Source organism: Balaenoptera acutorostrata, chromosome 2 (genome assembly GCF_949987535.1).
Source record: "Balaenoptera acutorostrata chromosome 2, mBalAcu1.1, whole genome shotgun sequence".
NCBI lineage: Eukaryota > Metazoa > Chordata > Mammalia > Artiodactyla > Balaenopteridae > Balaenoptera > Balaenoptera acutorostrata.
The window spans coordinates 63,699,881-63,726,706 of record NC_080065.1 but is presented as its reverse complement, the minus strand read 5'-3'; the positions used below and the strand labels follow the sequence as shown (position 1 = coordinate 63,726,706).

Sequence of the window (26,826 nt, the reverse complement as noted above, 5' to 3'; positions counted from 1 at the left end):
ACAGGCACTGAACCAAGCACTTTATCCTCAGAACTGTTCTGCAGATGCAGAGTAGGTGTTTTTGTTGTGTGTGTTTGTTTTTGTGCTTTACAGATGAACAGAAAGGGGCCCGGCTAGGAAGAGTCAAACTTAGATATTTTTGGCTCCAAGGTTATGTTCCTTTAACCACATCGTGCTAGTTCTCAGAAAAGATGACATTAGCTGGGGTGGGAGAAGCATGCAAATAGTTCACGGAAGCATCCCCTATGGCAGGAAGGGCTTGGAAGCCCCAGTACTGTGCCAGGCGGAGAGGGGTGATAGGCACCGCGTTCCTGGTGGTGAGAGGAGCATGCATAGGAGCAGATAAACCAGAATGAACAGAGTGTGTTCAGATCCATCTCGGCTGAAGTGTAAAATACAAGGAGGGTTGTAGCTGGAGCAAAGGGCAGAACACCACGTTGAGGGTTAATTCAGATAAGAACAGAGGACAATCAAATAGAGGAGCATTATAAACAGAGCTACGTTTTAGAACAATTAATCTGGGAACAGTGTATGCCTAGACCCAATGCCAACCCTATGTCACTCTTGTGAGAATTGGACAAAAGAACCTTTCTGGGAAAACACAGCCCCAAGGGCAGAAGCCATGGTAAAGTGGTAGAGACTTTGTAAGAATTCATCCAGGTGGCCCTGCCCAGCACCCGTGTACTATGAAGAAGTTGTACAACCATAAGGGAGATGCCCAGTGTTCCTTAAACCTGAACACCGGCCAACTTGGGCTTCCAAGAACTGGGTTAAAAGCTGACATGGAAATTGAAATGTTGAGGCTGTGAAAAATCACTTGGGGCCATTGGAATATTCAGTACAAGAACCAAAGGGGGCCCTGGAATCTCATGTCGGTATCGGGTCACCCAGAAAGTGCTTAAATGAAATTTTTTAAAGATTATTTAAACAAACACAAATTTTAGAAGTGTTTCATACAGAATACTTGCACTCTGAAGCAGTATCTGTGGCCCCAGCTGAAAATCACAGGTATAAAACTGGTTCTCAAATGGGGTTGGGGACCATTTCCTTAATGGGTTATTTGTAAATTGGGATGGGGGAAGAGAGGATTTTTGAAAATCAAAATGGGTGATTTGGAGGGAGGGGGGTACTGTCATTTAGAGGAAAGTGGCCAGAGATGCTCCATCTGTGTCTTGATAATTGTTTTATCAACAAGCCTCATTAGAATGTTAGGCTTCATAAGGGAGTGACCAACTCTGCCGTCTCTAGCACTGAGAGAGCAGCAAAGCCTAGTTACCTAAGAATGAATGAGGGGCTTCCCTGGTGGCGCAGTGGTTGAGAGTCTGCCTGCCAATGCAGGGCACACGGGTTCGAGCCCTGGTCTGGGAGGATCCCACGTGCCGTGGAGCAACTAAAGCCCGTGTGTCACAACTGCTGAGCCTGCGCGTCTGGAGCCTGTGCTCCGCGACAAGAGAGGCCGCGATAGTGAGAGGCCCGCGCACCGTGATGAAGAGTGGCCCCCGCTTGCCGCAACTAGAGGAAGCCCTCGCAGAGAAACGAAGACCCAACACAGCCAATAAATAAATAAATAAATAAATAAATAAATAAATAAAAGAATGAATGAGAAGAGAAAAGACAGGGTAAGACCAGTTTGGAGGTTATTACAAAAGCAAAGGTAAAATGTCTAAATGAGGTGGTTGCTGGGAAATGGAAACATTATGCAGAGGTGCTGTGCACACATACTGGCTACTGTCAGGGAGAAAAGTGAGCAGGCTATTCCCAGCACAAGGGTGCCTCACAGAGGGCAGAGGAAAACTCGAGTTAACTCGAGTTTCTAAGCTTGGAGGAGAGGATGGTGCCATGAACATAAACAGTGGACGTAGGAATAAGTTACCTTGGAAATAACCTCAGAGGGGTTATAGGAACAGGTGGTCAAATTTAAGTAGTGTAAGAGCATCAGTTTTTCCAAGATGACTAAAAACAAGGAAAAGCCACTGTTCTACTACTTTTGGGCCATTCTCTACATAGACAAGTGGTCAAACACCATTTTAAAAAAAGTCTAACAAGTCTTTTTAATTTTTCCTGTACAACTATATGTGACCCAAGAGAATGACCTATTTCAACAGTTCCAGAACCAGTATCTTGACAACAGTGCTTTTGTCAAGATCTATGCAGACATCTCCCCCTGGTGGTCACAAGAATCCAAGATGGAAATTCACTTTTTTTTTTTTTTTTAATTTTTTTATTTTTGGAAATTCACTTATTTTAACTTGGGCTTTTGTCTTACTTAATCTCTAATGGGCTCCTTATTCCCGCCCCTTAATTTTCTCTCTAGATCTGCTATAGTGTTTTATAATTCTATCAACAATACTATCTAGTAGTTTATTTCAGGAACATGAAATAAAAGACACTAAGTTGAGATCGTTACCCACTGCCGTGATCCACTGTGGTCTCAGGATTCCTTTGGTTTAATCATCAAAAGAATGTAGAGAATGGACTTGAGGACATGGGCAGGGGGAAGGGTAAGCTGGGATGAAGTGAGAGAGTGGCATGGACATATATACACTACCAAATGTAAAACAGATAGCTAGTGGGAAGCAGCTGCATAGCACAGGGAGATCAGCTCGGTGCTTTGTGACCACCTAGAGGGGTGGGATAGGGAGGGTGGGAGGGAGACACAAGAGGGAGGGGATATGGGGATATATGTATACATATAGCTGATTCACTTTGTTATACAGCAGAAACTAACACAATATTGTAAAGCAATTATACTCCAGTAAAGATGTTAAAAAAAAAAAAAAAAAAGAATGGGGTTTCGGGCCCAACTGCCCTACTTTGGGCCCACAAATCCAGATCCAGTTTCCTCATCAGTAAAACAAGAAAATTGGACTGGATGATTATTAAAGTTGTTTCCAACTCTTCTACATTCTGTCGTTTCCAAAAGAAGCCCAAGGGAAGGTATGCTTTCAACATGTATTTTTAGCCTATGAAATAATTTTTGCTAATGACAAAGACAGTCAGTAACTGCCACAGGATGATCCTCCTTAGACTTTGGTTCCTCTAAAAGGAATACTGTGAAGAAGGATTTGAATATTAGAAGGACTCTCAGAACAAAGTAGACTAGCTTTCAAGAAAATAAACATGGGTACATGGATTGCTTCAGGAAGGAACAAATCCTTCATTTGTGAGATCTACCAAACACATATTTCTGCATTGAAAGGAGTTTTGGAAAATGTTCCCTTACCGTTCCACGTATGTCTCGTCCAGATTGTTGAAGCCCATTGTTGGGCTTCTGAGTTGATTCTGCACAGACACAAGATCGTTGCTCTCCAAGGCCTGGTTTAGTAAAGCTACAGCAGATAGCATTTCCACCGCAATCAAGAGCTCCTCATGGGCCAAGTAATTCTGTTGGAAAACATATGGCAGTATAAGACCCCCAAATCTACACAGCCTGTGTATGTGATGGGGGTTCAGAATGTACACTTCAAAGAATAAAAAAAAGTCAAAGATTGTGAGAACCCAGGACAAAGAGGGCTCCCTGGCCACCTATCTTTCATTGGCTTTAAAGAACAGGTCAATGGCTTCTGGGTTTTCCTGAGATGATCATTTTGGGCACTGAGTTAATTACAATCCTCAGTTATGATTCCACAAACATCTGCATTGCCATAGCTGATTCCTACTCGCAGCTATTATATTGGCTGCTAACAGGCTCAATCTTACCAAATAATGAAGCCAAAGATTAGATAACATTGTTACTGTCTGCAAGTGCAAGGTAAGATATTAGTATAGCTAATGATTTTCAGTTTGAACTAAGGGTAAGGAAAAGGGGAGAATTTCACCTAAAGATGATAACCCCAGAAAAGTAAATCAAAGTCTTTAAGCCAAGAATATTGATTCTAATTCCAAAAAAAGTTAGTCTAAGTCACGTTTTTATAAATGCGTAGAAATTTTTAAACATACCCTAAGGTCTAGATATTTGGAGAAACGTGAGGTAAATCTTAATGAAAAGCAAGTAAGGATTGGGCTTACTTAAAAAGTACATCTCAGATTACAGAACACTTTCCCCCTTCAATGTTGTCTTCCTTTTAACCATTTTATACTGACTTGGCCCAACTTCAAAAGGGTTATTTCTTCCATCATACTGAAGGAACATGGAGCATGAAAACAAATTTTTAAAAACCCTGATATCTATCTTTACATTTAGAATATTATATATTTCATATATATAATATAATGTTTATATTAAAATGCATTATAGCTGATTCTCCACAGAAATCTCTCAGCAAATTGATTTTAGACTAACAAAGCATCATTTTACATTCCAAAGCAAATGGGAAGAAGGGTTTTTATAGGGAACATGTAAATTTTATCCAAATACCTTACATTAACTATGAGTTTAACATATAAGGAAGGTATCAAATTACAGGTAAAGAGCAGAATGGAATCATTTGAGATTCACCACAAATATCTAAAGTGGTACACAGCCAAAAAGATAAGGACAAATAAAGAAAAAAGGGATGAATGTGCTAGAGTGTAAGTAGCCTTGGGTTTCAAAGCTAGAGAAACAGGGACAATAATATCAAGAGAACCTACGTGCAGCTTAAGGAAATAACTTATTTTTCTTTTATTACAAAATACAGTTGACCACTGAGCAACACCGGGGTTAGGAGCGCTGAACCTCCATGCAGTTCAAAATCTGCGTATAATTAATCCTCCATATACCTGTCCCTCTATATCTGAGGTACTGCATCCCTGGATTCAACCAACTGCGTATCATTTGGTAATATAGTACTTACTATTGAAAAATATCCACATATAAGTGGTATGCGCAGTTCATACCCCTGTTGTTTAAGGGTCAACTCTAGTATCTTTCTATTTATAGAATCATGTCTTAATAAGCAAGGATAAGAAAACAAACCTTACTACCCAAGCCCTTTAGTGACATACACTTTATTAATTTTTTTAAAATAAAGAATGCCACTTTTTTTTTTAATTTTTATTTTTTTGGCTGCATTGGGTTTTCATTGCCGCGTGCACGCTTTCTCTAGTTGCGGTGAGCGGGGGCTACTCTTTGTTGCAGTGCGTGGGCTTCTCATTGCGGTGGTTTCTCTTATTGTGGAGCATGGGCTCTAGGCGCACAGGCTTCAGTAGTTGCAGCATGTGGGCTGAGTAGTTGTGGCTCGTGAGCTCTAGAGTGCAGGCTCAGTAGTTGTGGCACACGGGCTTAGTTGCTCCGCGGCATGTGGGATCTTCCTGGACCAGGGATTGAACCCATGTTCAATGGGTTCCTGCATTGGCAGGTGGATTCTTAACCACTAAGCCACCAAGGAAGCCCCTACTTTTATTACTTTTTAATTCATGCAAACATTTATAGAGATTTTCATTTTTTAATTATTTTTCTTATCATAAAAAACAAGATAATGCTATATATTTCAATCTCATTTTTTCCACTTAACAGTAGGGTGTGCAATCTGTTATTAGTTAAACGTGGTTTATCTTCTATATAGATATAGAAGATATCTGTAGTATCTTCTCAGTACTATAGATAATACTGTGAAACATCCTGGTATACTTGTGAATTGCCTGTTTATGCTTTTGACCTCCTCCTCTTTTGTTTTTTTTTGGTGGAGCACTACTGTTTTTGCTTTTCAGATTCATTGTCCTTCCATGTTTCCTTAGAACTTTAATTTTTAAATTATTTTTTACACTTAACCTTTCATACCGGCAGTTTATTCTGTTATGTGTAGTGAGGTAATGTTTTCTTTCCCACATGGTTAAATACTTCTAAGGATTTCATTTTTTTCCCCATGTCTTTGAAATATTAGCTCTTTCATATATGAAATTCTTGGTGCTGCTTCTAGTACTGTTCATTCTGTTGCATTGTTTGGCTTAATCCTGTACTAGTGCATATGCTCTTATTTACTGTGACCTTATATGATTATTACTGCTTAATACTATTAGCATTGCAAGGAGCACACATTGACAAAAATCAAAGCCATGGTGCTAATGTTCTTGGTTGCAGATTTCTAGAAATGCAGATTCAGAGCTTATTTTTCTATATCAAAAAACATTAGATATTTAAAAATATTTCAATATAGTTATTAACTTATCCCAAGTTCTTCGAAAATCACACAGAGAATGAGAACAACTAGTTTTCAATGTGTATTTGTGTAGAGCCCCGTCTGCATTTCCCACCTATGCTCTCAGATTCTTTAAGGAGATGAAAAGCAGGAGTTAAAGAGGAAGGTGGCCGTGGAATTGGTACAGGGAGGCCAATGAGACCAGGCATTGGTACAAGTTAAAGACACTACACTCCCACTCACCTTTCCTCAACAGCACTCCTCATTGCTAGGACTCAGAATTAACATCTCCGTAACTGGAGTCTCCTCTGACTTACCATGGCATTCTGTTTCTGGAGGTTGAAAAGTTCGTTCTGATACATTGCACCAGCAAAGGGATAAACAGTGGGCAGCTGGGCCTCTGGTTTCTGCAGTGCAAGCAGTGTGTACTCAGGGTCACCTTCCCGGATAACAGCGTTGATGTGGTCCACTGCAGCCAGCCCTGAGGGTCAGAGTGACATTCTGTCAGAACCTGTGCCTTTCCCACTGCAGCCTGACCCAACCAGCCCATATATCCAAGGATTAGAACCTAAGTAGTTACTTTCCATGAACTCTGAAAAGCTGTAGTTGGATGGTAAGCAAAGCCTTGGAAATGGTAGCTTGTAATTGGAAGTCACTCTAATCCTTGCAGCTAGTCCCTAAAAGAACCTCAGCACTGATAGAGCTGGAGTTATGAGGTCATTCCTGCCTAGCATGACTTCCCTACAAAATCCTTCCTTTCAGGACCAGCTTTGGAACCATCTCTCCCATGAAGCCTTCACAGTGCTTCAGTTCCTGAGGACTTCACACTTTGGGAATTGCCACAGTATTCAGAGCTGGGCCATGTGCATCCTGCAGGCATTGCTCTTTACGGCTCTTTGTGTGTAAGCACTGCCTCCCTAAGGAGATTAAAGACATGTGAAGACCAGAGAAGCAAGGACTTGCCCTATGGCTCTATCCTCCCTCTGAATCAGCACCATGGGAAACCCACAGGAGGCACTCGGACACACTGCTGCTTGATATGGAATGGTTATTAGTTCTCCAAATATTCTCCAAATATTAGTTCTCCAAATATGCTCTCATCTCTTGCGTTCTGTAAAGTGTGATTCTTAGGGAAAAATAATTTCAGATATGTTTTAAAAAATATTACAACCAGAATTCATATGATTATATAATTCTGTGTTAGCACGGTAGTCCCATGTGTTAGTATGGTTCTAAGAACCCTAGTGGATGCCTGAAACCATGGATAGTACCGAACCTTTTATGTACTGTTTTTTTCCTGTATATACACACCTGTGATAAAGTTTATAAGTTAGGTAAAGTAAAAAGATTAACAACAATAACTAATAATAAAAAGAATTATAATAACGTAAGTGGTCTCTCGAAATATCTTTTTTTTATTAAGGTATAGTTGACTTCCAATATATTATTTATAGGTGTACAACATAGTGATTCAATATTTTTACAGATTATATACCATACAAAGTTATTATAATATTATTAACTATATTCCCTGTGCTGTACATTACATTCTTATGACTTCTTTATTTTATACTGGTAGTTTGTACCTCTTAATCCCCTTTACCTATTTCTCCCATCCCATCCACCTCCCTTCTGGCAACAACTAGTTTGTTCTCTGTGTCTATGATTTTGTTTCCATTTTATTTATTCATTTGTTTTGTTTTTTAGATTCCACACATACATGAAAACACATAGTATTTGTCTTTTTCGGTATGACTTATTTTACTTAGCATAATACACTCCAGGTCCACCATGTTGTCACAAATGGCAAGATTTCATTTTTTTTTTTTATGGCTGAGTAATATTCTATTGTATATATATACACCACATCTTTATCCACTCATTTGTTGATGGATACTTAGGTTGCTTCCATATCTTGGCTATTTAAAATAATACTACAATAACATTGGGGTATATGTATCTTTTTGAATTAGTGTTTTCATTTTCTTTGTATAAATATCCTGGAGTGCAATTGTGTAGGTTCCAGTTTTAATTCTTTGAGAAAACTCCATATTGTTTTCCATAGCAGCTGTGCCAATTTATATTTACCAACAGTGCACAGGGTTCCCGTTTCTCCACATCCTCACCACAACTTGTTATTTCTTGTTTTTTGATGATAGCCATTCTGACAGATGTGAGTTGATCCCTGATCATGGTTTTGATCTGCATTTCCCTTTTCATTAGTAATGTTGAGTATCTTTTCATGTACCTGTTGGTATCTGTACGTCTTCTCTGAAAAAATGTCTATTCAGGTCCTCTGCCCATTTTTAAATTAGACTGTTGTTTTTTGAGACTGAGTTGTATGAGTTCGTTATGTATTTTGGTATTATCCTCTTACTGGTCATATCATTTGCAACTATATTCTCCCATTCAGTAGAATGCCATTTCGTTTTGTTAATGGTTTCCCTTCCTGTGCCAAAGCTTTTAGTTTGATATGGTTCCATTTGTTTATTTTTGCTTTTGTTTCCCTTGTCTCAGGGGATAGATCCAAAAAAATATTGCTAAGACCAATGTCAAAGAGCATACTGCCCATGTTTTCTTCTGGAATTTTCATCGTTTCAGGTCTTACATTTAAGTTTTAATCAATTTTGAATTTATTTTTGTATAAGGCATGAGAAAATGGCCTGGTTTCATCCTTTGACATGTAGCTGTCCAATTTTCCCAACACCACTGTCTTTCTCTGCTGTATATTCTTGCCTCCTTTGTCATAGATTAATTGACCATATGTTTATGGGTTTATTTCTGGGTTCTCTATTCTGTCCCATTGATCTGTGTGTCTGTTTTTGTGCCAATACCGTACTGTTTTGATTATCATAGTAGTAGAGTTTGAAGCCAGGGAGGATGACACAGCTTTGTTGTTTTTCTCAAGATTGCTTTGGCAATTTGGGGTCTTTTGTAGGTCCATACAAACTTTAGTATTATGTTTTCTAGTTCAGTGAAAAATGTCACAGGTATTCTGATAGGGATTGCACTGAATCTGTAGATTGCTTTGGGTAGAATGGACATTTTAACAATATTAATTCTTCCAATTCATGAAAATGAAATATATTCCCATTTATTTGTGCATTATTTCTTTCATTAATGTCTTCTAGTTTACAGAGTACAGGTCTTTCACTTCCTTGGTTCAATTTATTCCTAGGTATTAGATTTTTTTGATACAACTGTAAATTGTTTTCTTGTTTTCTCTTCCTGCTGGTTCATTATTAGTGCATAGAAATGCAACAGATTCTGTATATTAATGTTGTATCCTGCAACTTTATTGAATTCATGTATTAGTTCTAATGGCTTTTGGGTGGAGTCTTTAGAGTATTATATATGTAGAATCATTTCACCTGCAAATAGTGACAGTTTTACTTCTTCCTTTCCAATTTGGATGCCTTTTATTTCTTTTTCTTATCTGGTGTTGTGGCTAGGGCTTCCAATACCATGTTGAATAAAAGTGGTGAGATGGGCATCCTTGTCTCGTTCCTGATCTTAGAGGAAAAGCTTTCAGCTTTTCGCCACTGAGTATGATGTTAGCTGTGGGTTTGTCGTAAATGGCATTTATTATGTTGAGGTATGTTCCCTCCCCACCCACTTTGTTGAGAGATTTTGTCAAATGCTTTTTCTGCATATCATCATGTGATTTTTAGCCTTCATTTTGTTAATATGGTATATTATGTTGATCGGTTTGTGCATATTGAACCATCCTCACATCCCTGGAATAAACTCCACTTGATCATCATGTATGATCCTTTTAATGTACTGATGAATTCAGTTTGCTAATATTTTGTTGAGGGTTTTTGCATCTATGTTCATCAGGAATACTGACCGTGTAATCTTCTCTTTTTTTGCAGTGTCTTTGTCAGGTTTTGGTATCAGAGTAATTTTGCCCTCATAGAATGAATTTGTAGTGTTTCCTCCTCTTCAATTTTTTGGAATAATTTGAGAAGGACAGGTATTAACTCTTCTTTAAATGTTCAGTAGAATTCACCTGTGAAGCTGTCTGATCCTGGACTTTTGTTTGTTGGGAGTCTTTGTTTTTGTTTTTTTTAAATTACTGACTCAATTGCATTACTAGTGATCAGTCTGTTCAGATTTTCTTTTTCTTCCTAATTCAGTCTTGGAAGATTTTATGTTTCTAGGAATTTATACATTTCTTCTGGGTTGTCCACTTTGGCTTATAATTCTTTGTAGTATTCTCTTTTTTTTTAATTTTTTTTTTTTTTTTTTTACTGCTATTGTTGTCTGCTTACATTCTTTTTATGTATGTATGTATGTATGTATGTATGGCTTTGTTGGGTCTTCGTTTCTGTGCGAGGGCTCTCTCCAGTTGTGGCAAGCAGGGGCCACTCTTCATCGCAGTGCGCGGGCCTCTATCTTGGCCTCTCGTTGCCGAGCACAGGCTCCAGACGTGCAGGCTCAGCAATTGTGGCTCACGGGCCGAGCCGCTCCGCGGCATGTGGGATCCTCCCAGACCAGGGCTCGAACCCGTGTCCCCTGCATTGGCAGGCAGACTCTCAACCACTGCGCCACCAGGGAAGCCCTGTAGTATTCTCTTATGATTCTTTGTATATCTGTAATATTAGTTGTAACTTCTCTTTTATTTCTAATTTTATTGATTCGGGTCTTCTTTTTTTCTTGATTGAGTCTAAGGGTTTATTAATTTTGTTTATCTTTTGAAAAAAACAGTTCTTCGTTTCACTGATCTTTTCTACTGGGTTCTTTTTGTTTTGTTTTGGTCTCTATTTCATTTATTTCTACTCTGATCGTTGTTATTTCTTTCCTTCTACTAACTTTGGGCTTTGTTTATTCTTCTTCTTCTAATTCCTTTAGGTGTAAACTTAGGTTGTTAATTTGAGATTTTTCTTCTTTCTTGAAATAGGCCTGTATTCCTATATACTTCCCTCTTAGATCTGTTTTTGCTATGACCCATAATTTTGGCAAGTTGTATTTCTATTTTCATTCATCTCAAGCTATTTTTTGATTTCCTTACTGACCCACTGGTTTTTTTAGTAGCATGTTGTTTAGTCTCCACATGTTTGTGTTTTTTCCAGTTTTCTTCCTGGAATTGATTTCTAGTTTTATACCATTACGGTAAGAAAAGATGCTTGATATAATTTCTATCCTCTTAAATTTGCTGAGACTTGCTTTGTGGCCTAGCATGTGATCTGTCCTGGAGAATGTTTCCTGTGCACTTGAAAAGAATGCATATTCTGCAGTTTGGGGATAGAATGTTCTGTAGGTATCTATTAAGTCCATCTGGTCTAATGAGTCATTTAAGGCCACTGTTTCCTTATTGATTTTTGGTCTAGATGTTCTGTCCATTGATGTATGTAGGGTGTTAAAGTTTCCTACTATTATTGTATTATTGTCAATTTCTCTCTTTATGTCTGTTAATATTTGCTTTATATATTTAAATGCTCCTATGTTAGATGTATATATGTTTAAATATTACATCCTCCTCTTGGATTGACCTCTTTATCATTATGTAACGTCCTTCCTTATCTCTTTTTATAATCTTTGTTTTAAAGTCTATTTTGTTTTACATTTGGCAGGGTATATATGTACATGCCACTCTCTCACTTTGTCCCAGATTACCCTTCCCCCTCCCTGTGTGGATAGGGAGGGTAGGAGGGAGGGAGACAAAAGAGGGAAGAGATATGGGGATATGTGTACATGTATAGCTGATGCACTTTGTTATAAAGCAGAAACTAACACACCAGTGTAAAGCAATTATACTCCAATAAAGATGTAAAATAAATAAAGAGAGAAAGTCTATTTTGTCTGATATGTGTATTGCTACCCCTGCTTTTTTTTCCATTTCCATTTGCATGGAGTATCTTTTTCCTACCCTTCACTTACAGTCTCTGTTGTCTTTATCTCTGAAGTGAGTCTCTTGTAGGCAGCAAAGAGATGGGGATTTTTTTTTAAAATCAATTCAGCCACCTTATGTCTTTTGATTGGGGCATTTAGTTCATTTACATTTAAAGTGATTATAGATAGGTCTGTACTTATTGCCATTTTGTTATTTGTTTTCTGGTGGTTTTTGTAGTTCTTCTCTATTCTTCTCTTTTAAACTCTGTGGTTTGATGATTTGTTTAGTGTTATGTTTGGGTTCCTTTCTCTTCTTTATCTTTTTTTTTTTTTGGTTTATGGTTACTATGAAGTTTATATACATACATATATATAGATCTCAACGTATCTCTAGCTCTAGTCATTTAAATTCAAATACATTGTAAAAGGTCTACATGTTTTACTCCCCCTCCACATTTTGTTTTTGATGTCATATTTTACATCTTTTTGTGTATCCTTTAATAACTTATTGTAGTTATAGTTGATTTTATGACTTTTGCCTTTTAACCCTCAACTAGCTTTTTAAGTGGTTGATCCACTGCCTTTACCACATACAGCTGTCCCTTGGCGTACATGGGAGAAGGTTCCAGGGCCTGCCGTGGATACAGAAATCTGCAGACACTCAAGTCCCATAGTCAGCCCTCTGTATCCACAGTTCCACATCTGTGCATTCAACCAACCTCAGATCATGTAGTACTGAATGTACTTATTGAAAAAAAATTCATGTGTAAGTGGACCCATACAGTTTAAACTTGTGTTGTTCAAGGGTCAAATGTATTTGCCTTTACTAGTGAGATTTTCCCCTTCATGTATTTTCTTATTTCTTGTTATTTACTTTCTTTGGTTTTGTTTTTGCTGGGTTTTTTGTTTGGTTTTGTTTTTTGTTTGTTTTGTTGAAGAAGATCCTTTAACATTTCTTGTGAGTTTAGTGGTGATGACCTCTTTTGGTTTTTGCTTATTGGGGAAATTCTTTCTCTCTCCTTCAGTTCTGAAGGATAACTTTGCCTAGTACAGTATTCTTGGTTGTAGGTTTTGTTTGTTTTGTTTTTGTTTATGTTTTTTCTTTCAGCAGTTTAAATATATCATGCAACTCCATTCTGGCCTGCAAAGTTTCTGCTGAAGTATCAGCTGATAGCCTCATGGGGGTTCCCTCAAATGTGACTCTTTGTTTTCCCTTGTTGCCTTTAAAATTCTCTATCTTTAAATTTTGCCATTTTAATTATGACATGTTTTGGTGTGGATCTCTTTGGGTTCATTTTGTTTGGGACTCTCTGTGCTTCTTGGACCTGGATATGTTTCTTTTCCCAGGTTATGGAAGTTTTCAGCCATTATTTCATCAAACACATTGCCCCTTTCTTTCTCTTCTTCTAAACTCCTATAATGCTAATGTTAGTACACTTGATGTTGTCCCAAAGGTCCCCTAAACGATTCCTATTTTTAAAAATTTTGTCTTATGGATATTCTGATTGGGTGATTTCCACTATTCCGTCTTCCAGGATGCTTATGTGTTCTTCTGTATCACATAATCTGCTGGTGATTCCCTTTATTTTTCATTTCAGTAATTATATTCTTCAGCTTTGATTGGTTCTTTTTATATTTTCTAATTCTTTGTTGAAGCTTCACTGTGTTTCTCTATTTTTCTCCAAAGTTCAGTGAGCATTTTAATGACTGTTACTTTGAACTGTTTATCATAAAAGTTACTTATGTCCACTTCATTAGGGTTCTCCCACCCCTGGAGGTTTACCTTGTTCTTTCATTTGGAACATTTTCCTCATTTTCTTTGACTTTCTGTGTTTGTCTCTATGAATTAGGCAAAACAGGTATCTCTCCTGGTCTTCAAGGTGTGCCCTTATGTAGGAGTGCTTCTATGCAGTCTGTATATGTTGAAGCCAGAGTTAGATTAGGGGGCATGCTGGTGCAGCCTTGGTAGGCTGGACAGAGCACCAGGCACTTTTCAATATGCTGTTTCTGTGCTGGCACTCAGAGCGAGTAAGTATGGGCATGAACCCTTTAAGAGGGCGTCTGGGTTTCCAACAGCCCTCTGGCTCTCCTGGTAGTAAGCCCCACTGGTTTTCAAAAAGCAGATAAGTAGGCTCATCTTCCTGGTGCTGGTCCCCAAGGCTGGAGTGCCCAATGTGGGGCTTGAAGCCCTTGCTCATTAGGGAGGACCTCCATGTTTGTGAACTTCCTTTCCATCTGTGGGTCACACACTGGGGGTATGGGTGCGGACTAGATCACTTCTCTTTCCCTCCTCCTTGTCTTGATGTGGTTTTCCCCTTATATCCTTTTTAAAAAATTTTTATTCTATTGAACTATAATTGACTTACAATGTTGGGTTAGTTTCTGCTGTATAGCAAAGTGATTCAGTTATATATGTATGTATATATGTATACATACATATATATATATTCTTTTTCATATTCTTTTCCATTATGGTTTATTACAGGATACTGAATATAGTTCCCTGTGTTATACAGTTGGACCTTGTTGTTTATCCATTTTTCCTTTATATCCTTAATTTTATAAGAGCTGTTCTGCTAGTCCTCAGGTCATTCTTAGAGAGAGTTGTTCTATATGTTGTTGTAGTCTTGGTGTGTCCTTGGCAGGAAGTGAGCTCAGGGCCTTCCTAATCCACCATCTTGATCCTGCCTACTCAAAATGTTTTATTGTACAAATTTAATGCCTTTTCCATCTTAACTAAGCACTTATCATACACAGTGGCCTTAACTTTTACAGTTGAAGGTCCACCAGCAAAATTAGCACAGATTTTTTTTCCTTCTTCACAATGTCACAGAAGATTCGTTCTTACTGTAAATCTTAGCAACTTCACCATACAATTTTCTTCTTTCTTTATTAAGTCGAGAACTTTCACCTTTTCACTTAAAGCACTTTACAGCTTCTCTTTGGCATATCTGAATTGCTAGCACCACTACTCTTGAGCTTTTGGGCCATTATTAAGTAAAATAAGGGTGACTTGAACACAAGCACTACCGTACCAGACAATCTGGTAACTGAGATGGCTACTAAGTGACTAAAGGGCGGGAAATACTGGACAAAGTGATGATTCACATGCCAGGTGGAATGGTGCAAGATTTCATCATGCTACTCAGAACAGCATGTAATTTAAAAGTTATGAATTATTTCTGGAATTCTCCATTTAATATTTTCAGACCGCAGTTGACTACAGGTAACTGAAATTGCAAAAAAAGAAACTGTGGCTAAGGGGGGGACTACCGTATCATTCAACCTTAAAAAAAAAAAGGCCCTGATCACAGAAATGCCTTGGCTTACATCATCTGATCCAACCAGAAGCTCTGTGACGTCTCTACCAGTTATAATGTTCAGATTATAAAGACCCAAATTTTAGTGACCAAATGCAGGGTGATTGGAACAGTAAATTCACCATAGTTTCCAGAAAACAGAAATGGAATTGCTGACCAAATAGAAGAATGAGTGATGAACTCTGCCACCAGGCGATAGCAAACTGGACAGAACCAGCAGGATTTTGCCCTATAAAGAAGGCTTCAGGGTAGTAGAAATAACACAGACCCATACATTTGTAGATCTTTTCAAGGATTAGTCTGTCTCCCTAATACATGACTAGACTACAGCTAAGATTATTCTAACCCTTTTTAACAGATGACAATTTATCTTCTCTAACTATATTCACAAGGAGCTATGCTCAATAACTTTTCTACTGAGACACATCATTCAATAGCAGGAAATACAACTAATGCAACCTTTCATGCCACACCCCAGAAAATTTACACTTTTAGAATAAGTTAGAATAAGACCCTAAGAACCCAAACACTTTTTTCTATTCTTAGAACTAGTATAATAAATGAAAGAATTCCAGAAAGGAAGGTCAGCAGTTGTTTGTCGTGTTTGCTGCTCTGTTAAAGCTATCCAAGGCCTTGCAGTTGTGTCTCTGATTACTCTGAATAGGATCTTGCTTCACCTTTGAAAACTCTATTACATGAGTTTGGAAAACTGGATGGTAAAATATTACGAGAAAAATTATATCCTTTAAAACACTCTTAAGGAACCATTTCTTCTAAAAAAATAAAGTAAGCTTAACCACTCTTTTACACTCTGCATTTAACAAAATTTCAAGCCCTAATCTTAACAGAATATATGTAATGAATGAAATGCATGTACCAAACCCCAAAGTTAAATGATTGCAGTTCAAACAAACCTGAAGCCCCTGACAACAGATTTCGTGATATTACCATTGAAGTTTTCACTCTGCCATTACCATGGCTGCTACAAGTGTAGACACCTTAACATTTTAATATAATAAGCTCTATGGTTAGGGAAAAGCTTGTCAAGTAGTTACACTGACATATTTTAAAGCATACAATTTCTCGTTGTCATGTCACTGGCTAAAGTATGCTTTAGAGGATTTTTTTCAAGACTATTTTTAGTATTACTGGACCATAAATTTTCCAATGGGGAGAGATCAAAACCTTCAGAATAATCATGTTCTAAGCATGTAAAGCCATTAAACACTGCAATGCCCTTCAAATTTTAGCTGGTTATGCATTAGGGCAGATCATCTCATGACTCTTACTTAAAAGTGGAAGAAAAAAGTATAGTCTATTTGGCATCAAATTTGTGCTCAGGAAATTATGTCATTTAGTAGAGTATTGAAACAGTTATATAAGGCATTTTATTTAACATGAAAAAGAAATCTATTTTAGTGGTTATAAACATTTCAAAAACAAAGGCTGGCACAAAGCTATGGAACCATTTCCCCACTAAGCTTATGAACCTCAGAGGTATTGCTGGCAATATTAGTTTCTTCCTGTAATTCATTTCTGCCAAGCATAATGAAATTCTCACTTTTCAAACAGAGCAGAAAGAGAAACTTGAAACTGTGCTTCATGTATCATCACCAACATGTTCAAAATTTAATAAGAATAAAAGAATAGGAACACACATCTCAAAACGTCAAGGTGTTCCCTTAAAAAAATGTTATCCTAGCGCTCTCCACAGTCGTAAATGGAGGTAAATTCTCAAACCCACTCAGTTGTTAACTCCTAGACCTTTCTATCAATTTTCTCTGGGCATCCTTGATCACTGTTTGAAGCCTTTAAAATATGTCTCTACCAGCAACTTAGGAGTGAACTCTTGGGTAACACCTATAGGTGTGCGTTTCCTTGAAGGTGGTAAGAGCCATAAAGCTCATTCAAAGCTCATCTAGGAGGTTACGATGAGGGTTTAGGACTACTGGAATTAGTGGACACCCCAAATTTAAACTTGGCAGACGGTTCAGATGTTTTATTAAATTACATGGGCTAACTGGTCTTTGATGTATTTGTTTTTTGGGTATATATGGGTTATTTAGGTTGACCTAGGGGACATAAATGCCAAAGAGAATTCCTTACTGCCTCAAGTAAAAATAAATTTTATTAGAGAGAGGAAAAAGACTAATAAAGAAATTAATGTATCTAAACTTGCATATACTTATTTTAATTACCCAAGTTTTCTGTTCTTTATAGTCACACAACTAGGTACCAAGGAGAATTGTCCTGTGTGACTCCATAGCGTCTCAGGGATGTGGGATTCAAACCTGCCATCATGTGATTTATAGGCCTGTCAAGTCTTATTCACTTGCACCAAAGCTACAAAAGCCGTAAGAAAACAATTCTTACAAACTACAGACTAATGATTGGGAAGTAATAAAAAGCAGAGGTGTCAATAATAGCTTTTACGGTTCCAATAGAATGCCATACCATGATCATGGGCAAGGAATGACAATCTTTAACTCATAATCTTTACTAAATAACCTTTAAGATTAGCCCAATAAGGGACAGGTTCAAAATATGACATACGTTGTACCTATGATGAAACAGGAAGGTACAGTCAAACTAGCTTCAAGATGCTTGAGATACTTTGCATGGACTGTGGACAAGACAGCCAGAAAAGCTCCATGGAAAACTGGCAGATGATACACCAGAATTAAGAGCAACACTGACTTTTAGTGGATTTTTCATCATATCAGGCACTTTTACAAGGATACAAGTTAAGAGTTTTGCGGAGATTTGGATAAAGAAAATTTGCATCTTCTAGAAGTATCCATTTCCTTCATATGATCCATTACTCACTGTTGACTTTATTGATATGGCCTTGGATTTCTGCTTGTGTCAGCAATTCTTCATATGCATCTCTTTCTTCTTCTGAAATACAGTTATTCTGCAAAACAAAGGCTTCATTGATTCCTGAAGTTAAATGTTTCCAAAGCTCGATATTCAAAAGCAAAAACTTAAAGAGTGCTAAAAACCATTTGCTAATATTCATGTGAATTCAATACAAGCATTTAAGAGTGCCTGATCTGTGCAGGGTACTAGGGTTAGCTATGCCGGCAAGGGTTACAAAGATGAACAACAGACCCAGTGACTCTCTGTAAAAGCCTAATTGTCTAATGTGCAAAACATTAGGTTGGACCACTTGATATTGCCATTTTTTTGTAGATCAAAACCAGATGATTATTGGCAATTTCATCTGATTCAGTCTAACAAAATCAAGAACACAAATAACAAATATACACAGCAGAACAAAATATATTCTAGGGAAGTACATACTTGGTTGGAAAGAAAATTTTAAGAAGAGACAACAGTTGAGGAGGGCCTGAAGGAAGAGAGTAATATTCAAGGCGGAGAGGAGAGAGCAGGATGTAGACAACAGGATTTGGTCACAAAGGTGGGAAAGCTTGGCATGCCGGGCTATAGCACAGAGTATGTGTCCAGGGTTAGCCAAAAAGATGGGGAGGTAGGTTGGGAATCCTGGAGCCTTTTAAGGCCAACAGAAGGACGTGTACCTGCAGTAGGGAATCAGGGGAGGTTTCTGGTGGGATGACATCAGATCTGTAGCTAAAGATTAATTTTGCAACCTTAGCTCTGAGAGGGGTTGGCCTGGAGAATGACAGGAAGCAGGGGGACCCATGGGGAAGGTGCTGAGACAGCCCTGAGACAAAGTCAGGAGGGGCAGGGCCGAGGCAAGAGCGGTGAAATTAGAAGGCAGGTGAGGGAGGTCAGCCTGTCAAGAAAAGGTAGCAGAAGACAGTGATGGATGGGACATGGGGGACATGAAAAGAGTTCTGAAACAATGTGGGAGTCATTCCAAAGGGAAGTCAGCAAGAGGCATGCATAGGAGAAGGGCAGGGTGAAGATGAGCACCCTTCTGATGTGGTGGGGAGCAAAGCCAGCGGGACACAGAGATGAAGGCATCTGGAGGAGCTTTAGTGGGGCCTGGTAGCAAGCTGACGGCTGATTTCTTCAACAAGTGGATGAGCTCAATGGAGGAAGAACAGAGAGAGGAGTGATTCAATGACAGACTTGGAAGAATCCCTATATTTGGAGGGAGGAATAGGCAGAGACATTAAAAGATGCAGAAGAGAACCACAAGCATAGAAGGCAGGGGGGCAGGCAATCTAAGGCAGGCGGGGCAGCGTGAGGCAAGTGTGCCAATGCTGGCAGAAGCCACCCACTGAGAAAAGGTTAGGATAAACGGGTTACTTTGGGTAACAGAGCTGAAGCTGATATGGCAAGAGTTGAAGGAGAGGAAAGTTGGCGAGGAAGTGGAATCTCGGAGTGCAAAGTTTTTTTTCTTTTTTTAATAAATTTATTTATTTAATTATTATTATTTTTTATTTTTGGCTGCGTTGGGTCTTCGTTGCTGAGTGGGCTTTCTCTAGTTGCGGCGAGCGGGGGCTACTCTTCGTTGCTGTGCGCGTGCTTCTCATTGCGGTGGCTTCTCTTGTTGCAGAGCACGGGCTCTAGGTGCGTGGGCTTCAGTAGTTGTGGCACGTGGGCTCAGTAGTTGAGGCTCATGGGCTCTAGAGCGCAGGCTCAGTAGTTGTGGCACACGGGCTTAGTTGCTCCGCGGCATGTGGGATCTTCCCGGACCAGGGCTCGAACCCATGTCCCCTGCATTGGCAGACTGATTCTTAACCACTGCGCCACCAGGGAAGCCCCAAAGTTTTTAATAAGACAGGAGGTGGGATATATGAAGTGAGGATCAGGAGCCGGCTGCCTTGTCGAGGAGAGAAACCACTTCATCAAATATGAGGGGAAACTATGGGGAAAATATGAGGAAAGTGGATTCAAAAACATCTTCTCTAAACTTCACCACACCCAATTATTAGCCTCTAGTAATAAATCTGAAGGTAAGTCGGCTAATACAAGGTTGGTGATACCCAACAAGGGAAGATCTTTATCTGCTGCTTCTACACCTTCTAGGTAAGTTTTCAACATGAACTTCCATCCTTGTGACCTGTAATATTCATCATGAAAAGAAACCTAATTTCCTTATGGAGTGCATGGTCTTCTTTAACCCTTACATTTCACCCAAACCAATGGCCTGTGGCTAGAGAGACCACAGCCAGCGACTTTAAAAATATCCCTTGCTGGGAGTTCCCTGCTGGCGCAGTGGTTAAGAATCCACCTGCCAATGCAGGAGACACGGGTTCGATCCCTGGTCTGGGAAGATCCCACATGCTGCGGAGCTACTGAGCCCGTGTGCCGCAACTACTGAGCCCACGTGCCACAACTACTGAAGCCCACGTGCTCTAGGGCCCGCGTGCTGCAACTACTGAGCTCGTGTGCTGCTACTACTGAAGCCCACGCTCTGCAACAAGAGAAGCCACTGCAATGAGAAGCCCGCGCACCGCAACAAAGAGTAGCCCCCACTTGTCACAACTAGAGAAAGCCCGCGTGCAGCAACGAAGACCCAACGCAGCCAAAAATAAATAAAATTAAAAAAATAAAATCCCTTGTAACATTACAGCTTTTTCAAACTAGCAATGCATAACTATGCTTATTACTGCATTGATCACTCAGAATCTCATTGAATACCTTCAGCCTTGCATTTTCCTCTTTTCTCTTCTTGGCCTCCCAGAGTTCCTTCTGATATTCCTGTGCAAGGTTGTCATCCACTAAAGTCAAAACTGCATTTGGGTTTCTTAGTGTTATAATGGTCTGCTCGGTTATTCCTTTTTCAATAGCTTCATTAATGGCTATAACTGCAGCATGCACTGTAAAGCAAACAGAAAAAAAGAACCTTATCAACAAAAGACAACATGGGCACGTGTACTGGCCCTGCAGAACTTAAGCAGTTTTACTTTCTTTCTTGGGGTCCAATAAAGCATTCAACAAAGAGACCTCAGACACATCACAAAGTATCCCTCTGACAACCTCCCCACCTGCCCATCTATCTTGGGTCCTGTCTTGGTGTCTGTTATGTAAGGCCTATTCATTTATTTGACTTGCACTGAACGTCTAAAATGAATCAAGTACTATGGGGTTGACACGGAAAGACTCACAGCAGTGAGTACCCTGCCACTAAAATTTAAGGACATAGCAGAGAAACGTTTTGGAGAATGAAGACATTTCTGTAACGTCTTAAATCACATTACACAAGTGGATGCCTAGAGTCCAAAGTTAATTACTTGGTTATGTTCTGATGTGCTCAAATTAACCATCTATAATACATATAATAAAAAAATTTAGGGTTATAATATCTTATAATAATAGCTTATGATATCTTCTAAATATTCTATTCCTTATAACCAAAATCAAGAATAGGTAAGTCTCATGTCATTGGCAAGTTTGAATTTTAAGTAGACTTACGTGCAGCTTCATCCACGGACAGTTCATTAGCCAGAATACCACCTATTTTGCTGAAAGATGGCATCTGTATTCCATATTTCTCAAGCTCCTTTCTCATATTACTAATTTCCTCCTCTGAAAAAGAACAACAACAAAAAAATCAATGAAAGCCACAGAGGTGGAGGCAGGAATGAATATATTTGTGTTAAGAAATGTCTTCATCAAGAACGTGGGGTCAGTTCTAAACAAGAACCTTAGGAAGAAGCCAGCCTTGGTTTCTCATTTCACAAATGTGGGGAAACAGAAACCCAATAGAGTATAAACAAGATAATAAGCAAGTTTTCTCCTCTGATCAATATGAGAAAAAAAAAAGGGAATCAATAATATCGAAATGAAAAAAAAATATTGCTACATTTTCTTAATAACCATATTGTAAAAAATTATCAAGATAAGGAACAGTACCTGTGAAGTCTACTTTGCCCAACAAATCCGGGATCTGGGGTGCAATTCCTAGTTTGAACAGATACAAACTGAAAGAGAAACCATAAAACTGTCAGAAACTTTATCATGTAGATCTTAGAGCTAGAAATTACATAAATCTTAAGGGCTTTTTTAGTTGAGAAACACCAAAGAGATCATCTCATCTAATCCATTCATCTTACAGATGAGGAAACTGAGTCCTAAGGTAACACAGTCCCTAGTGGGACCAAGACTAGAACCCCAGTCAATGTCCCAAAGACTGGTCCTCTGTAGTACACAGCACTTCCACAGGGCCAACTAACCTGATCACCCAGTTGTAGGGAGAAAAAGGAACACAATTAACACAAAACAGCAAGTAACAAACACAGTAAACATTTCTTTGGATATTATCAACACATGATTTTATTTTGTTTAGAGTATAGCTCAAATTATATTTTCCTTTTCATTCCTATATACACCTCCAAGTACCATATATCCCTTGAGGAAACATTTGTTTTATACATTCTGAACCAGTAAATAGAGTAGCAAGACTACTGGTGGATGGAATGATGTTAAAGACAAACCACGATGTGGATATATTAATAAATGGGAGATGCAGAGCAAAGTGTACATATTTTTAAAAAATTCAATAGGAAGCAATGATGGTCCCCAACCTGCCCATAATTTGACAAAAGAAGCTGGAGTCTGACATCTAAATTCTACCAAAGAAGATGAAAATATATGGTTATATGACTTTTCATCACTGAGCCATAATTTCTGCTCCATATTTGTCTTCACCTTCCCAGCCCCCAAGATTAATTCTACAGTCCAACTAAAAAATTCTGTATTTACTTAATATCAGTTCTGACAGATTTATAACTTAGGAGATTTAATAAGAAGTTAGAATTACACATAACATATATGGGAAAATGAACGGAGAATGATTTTGACGGTTTGAAGTACTTCAAGACTCACTTCAGATGTTGATGTGAGATAGATCTTAGTTTATAAAATATAAAATTTCATTAAAGAAGTTCAAGATCAAGCCTTCTTAATGGAATGAAAACTCTTAAAACGAATGATTAATCAGTGTAAGCAGCATGCACTGAAATTAAATTTTTTGACCATCTGTAAAAAATAATCACTTAGAAAAGCAATATGTGACCAAAGTTAAAAATTAGTGATCCATGGTTAAAAAAATACATAGAAAATCATCACCTGGAGTTAAACACTAAATATTTTGATATAAATCCTTTTAATGTTGTTTCTAGAAATATCTATTCCATAAACTCATAGTATTCTATAATATGAATGTACTATAATTTACTTAACCAATTGCTGAGCATTTAGATGGTCATTAATTATCCACTATAATAATGTTGCAGTGAACCTACATATATAGATACACCTTTGTGCATATATCTTATTCATCACATAAATCCCTATAAACAAAATTGTCAAATTGAAAGGATATATGCACAAAGCTTTCAATATATTTTATCAAATTGTGTTCTTGGAAAGAGATTATACTCATTTATTCTCTGTGAGTAAAGGATTAACAAAACCCCTTTCCCTTCTGCAATAGAAGGTGATGTTTAACTTTCTAGCTCTGTTCCCCCAAGAACGCAATAAAGGTATACTGACAACCATGCTACCAGGCACCATGGCTTAGGAGAAAAACAACCCCTGGCTGGGAAATTGCATCTTGACTAGAAGGAATCATAAATAGGCTTTATACATTTCAGGTGTTCCTAAGTCCAGTGACTCTTATAACTGGCACACTTCTTGCAGGAAACTTGGAAGCCACGCTATGGAGCTGTTGCAATAGATACTGGCTCCTGGGGACTGAGGCTTACAGCCAGGGAGCCTTCTGCAACTACCAATATGACTCTCACTCCTTCGCACCCAAGTTATCACTTGGGGTACCAGAGAGAACAGCTTCTAGATGGCTGTGTGGACAACTACATGGGGTGTTGGGAAGCCTCCCACTGAAGAGCAAATACTTGATGCTGTCCTGCTGGCAGGTTGTATTTCCTGGCTGGCTCTATCCTTCTGAGCATCTGCTAACCAACGTGACATAAGGCAGGCAGGCAGTCATGAGAGTCTGAATGTTTAACTGAACCTAAGACCCAGGTGATGGGCATGGCCCCACTCTACCACCAATCCATGAAAACGCCATTTTCTTTGTCCCCTTAACAGCACCCGACTCTATCAATGAAAACCTTACCTGTCGGTAGCCAAAAAATGTCATTTAAGTCTACATTACATTTTGTTCATTGTGAAGGTAAGCATTTTTCATTCTCGTATTTGGCCATTTCCATTTCTTCCAGGAAATGCATATTAATGAATTTTTGAATTTTCAAGATTGTTTTCTGGGGGGATTTACCTTTCTCTGGTTTCCCCCTCTTTTCCCTCAAAACCACAGCCAAAGGACAATGAACAATTGACATCTTAAATATATGGTAATTTTAATTTTACTACTAAATTCCAATATGATATTCATATCTTATTCACAAGGGAAAAACATATTAGACTCTGAAAGTCATTCAATGTAAAACAGACATTATGTATTCATCATTCAAAGCTAGAAAGACAGGATACATTCTTTAGTTTATTTTTATTTTTTGTTTTTTAAAAAATTTATTTATTTTATTTTTGGCTGCATTGGGCCTTCGTTGCTGCGTGCAGGCTTTCTCTAGTTGTGACAAGCGGGGGCCACTCTTTGTTGCGGTGCGTGGGTTTCTCATTGCGGTGTCTTCTCTTGTTGCAGAGCATGGGCTCTAGGCTTGCGGGCTTCAGTAGTTGTGGCTCCTGGGCTCTAGAGTGCAGGCTCAGTAGTTGTGGCGAATGGGCTGAGTTGCTCTGCGGTGTGTGGGATCTTCCCGGACCAGGGCTCAAACCCGTATCCCCTGCCTTGGCAGGCGGATTCTTAACCACTGCACCACCAGGGAAGCCCCCAATCCTTAGTTCAAATTCTAGGCCTTTAGAGATTGTCAAACATGTAAAACTATACAGTCGCTAAAGACTTTACTACCAAAGGTTCATGCCAAACAAGTCATTGTAATAAAAACTAGTATGCTGACATTTCCAAAACCGTAATATATTATGAACCAATTCACTATTTATCACATGGGAAAAACATTCCAGGTAAAAGGGAGTTCATGTCATGTGGAACAAATAAAATGTCAAGCTAGTCACACGTTCCTTTCTAGTAACAGGAATGAGAAAATTCAACAGAATTAAACAGACAGGTATGGCAAAGCTACAAAAGAATTCTAGGAAAATAAAATCAAGCCATACTTGAAAAAATTAAAACAGATCCATAAATGATCAAAAATGTATCATTTTATTACTTCCATTCTTTCACAGTACCTGTAGTTTGTAGTTTCTTCTTCCCTTTTACAACTAAATTAAAAAAAACACCTGAACTGACAAAAAATAAATAAAAATAATTCAATGGGAAAAATTTTGAAAATGCGACAGTAAAATTTAACTAGGAGACACCCATAAAATGTCTTCTAACAAATTTTATATATATGTGTATTTATGAAGTGTACTGCATTAATATTCTGCTAGTTTTAACATACTTTAAACTTCTATTCTTGCATCAAAGCCTAAGCTAATGAATACTTACTATCCTTAATATATTTCTACTTCTATTTCCCCACCTATGTTGAGATAATCTAGAATTTTAGATGCATTTTTAAATTTTCATATTATGCACCAAAAGTTTAGATAACTAAATTTTATTATTTTCTAAATTAATCTACATCCAATTTTCCTCTTTCTTAGTTTTATCTTTGGTTTTGCTATGTATAAGCATATTTGCTAAATAGAGAAAATGAATGACTCACTAAGTGCACATATTTTACTATTTTCATTTCTTCCTTGGGTGTTGGTTCTGTTTGTTGAATGTAATTCCTCTTTCATAGCGTTGGTTTCCTTCAAATGTCTGGTATTTCCTGATTTGGGGCTCATCTTAAGGTTTGAGACTTGTTGCTTGTCACTGTTGATTGCAGGTCCCCATGACAGAAGCCAGCCTTAGGGAGACGGTAGGGGAACAACGGGGCTGATGCCCAGAGGGTGCCCGGTGTCTTGTCTTCTTAGACTGGGGTTCCCTGTGTCTTCCTGCAGTCATTAGCTACCTTGGGTACTCGTGTGCTACCCTGCCATCAGCATCTACACTTGCTGCCTTAGGGAAGGCTCAGCGGGTCTAAGCCCAATTATGCTGGCTTAGGGGCTCTCCTTTTCCATCTCTGCTTGGAGCAAACCCCACAGCAGCTCTGAGCTCTGCTGCAATGGCTCAGTGGTTTCTGGGCTGTGGTCTTCTGTCTTATTTCTCAGTCAATCCAAACCTATCTGTTTGCTTTCTGTCAAGAGTTATCTAATTTCCTGATCAATGGATAGCATTCTTTCTTGCTGCAGATGATTAAAAAAACAAAACAAAACCTACTACTTTAGTCATTTCATGTCAGTTTTGTAAAAAGAAAGACAACCACGCTCAAATATCTTGACACTGTTTCCACTGCATCTCCTTTGTTTACCCGGTCATTCATTTAATTACTATTTATGGAATATCTACTGTACAAAAAATATTTTACTCTACTGTGCTGTCCCTAAAAGAAAGGTATTTAGTCTTCCACAAAACATAGGTTTGTTGGTAATATGAACTAAATTAATTACACTAACAAAAGTGTTAATGTTCCCCTATGGTACTAAAGAAATTAGAAGACTATTTCTGATTATACTTTTTACTTCTCCATTGTATGCTGTATAATTATATGCTGTATAATGTAAATCTCACAATAAGCAAACATCCTGGTTTA

The 26,826-nt window shown here is 38.3% G+C and overlaps 1 protein-coding gene across 3 annotated transcripts in view; it reads right to left on the bottom strand.

The window, feature by feature from the left end:
• The window catches only part of IQGAP2 (IQ motif containing GTPase activating protein 2), a 302,790-nt gene that overhangs the window by 102,965 nt on the left and 172,999 nt on the right, over positions 1 to 26,826 (bottom strand). For all 3 annotated transcript variants that reach the window (XM_007175891.3, XM_007175892.3, XM_057540875.1), the window contains 6 exons: positions 22,004 to 22,071; positions 21,563 to 21,676; positions 20,789 to 20,967; positions 18,041 to 18,128; positions 6,377 to 6,540; positions 3,224 to 3,384 (listed from right to left, as the gene is read on the bottom strand). In XM_007175891.3, coding sequence (XP_007175953.2) covers positions 3,224 to 3,384; positions 6,377 to 6,540; positions 18,041 to 18,128; positions 20,789 to 20,967; positions 21,563 to 21,676; positions 22,004 to 22,071 — 774 coding nt within the window. The remainder of the gene's footprint in view (positions 1 to 3,223; positions 3,385 to 6,376; positions 6,541 to 18,040; positions 18,129 to 20,788; positions 20,968 to 21,562; positions 21,677 to 22,003; positions 22,072 to 26,826) is intronic.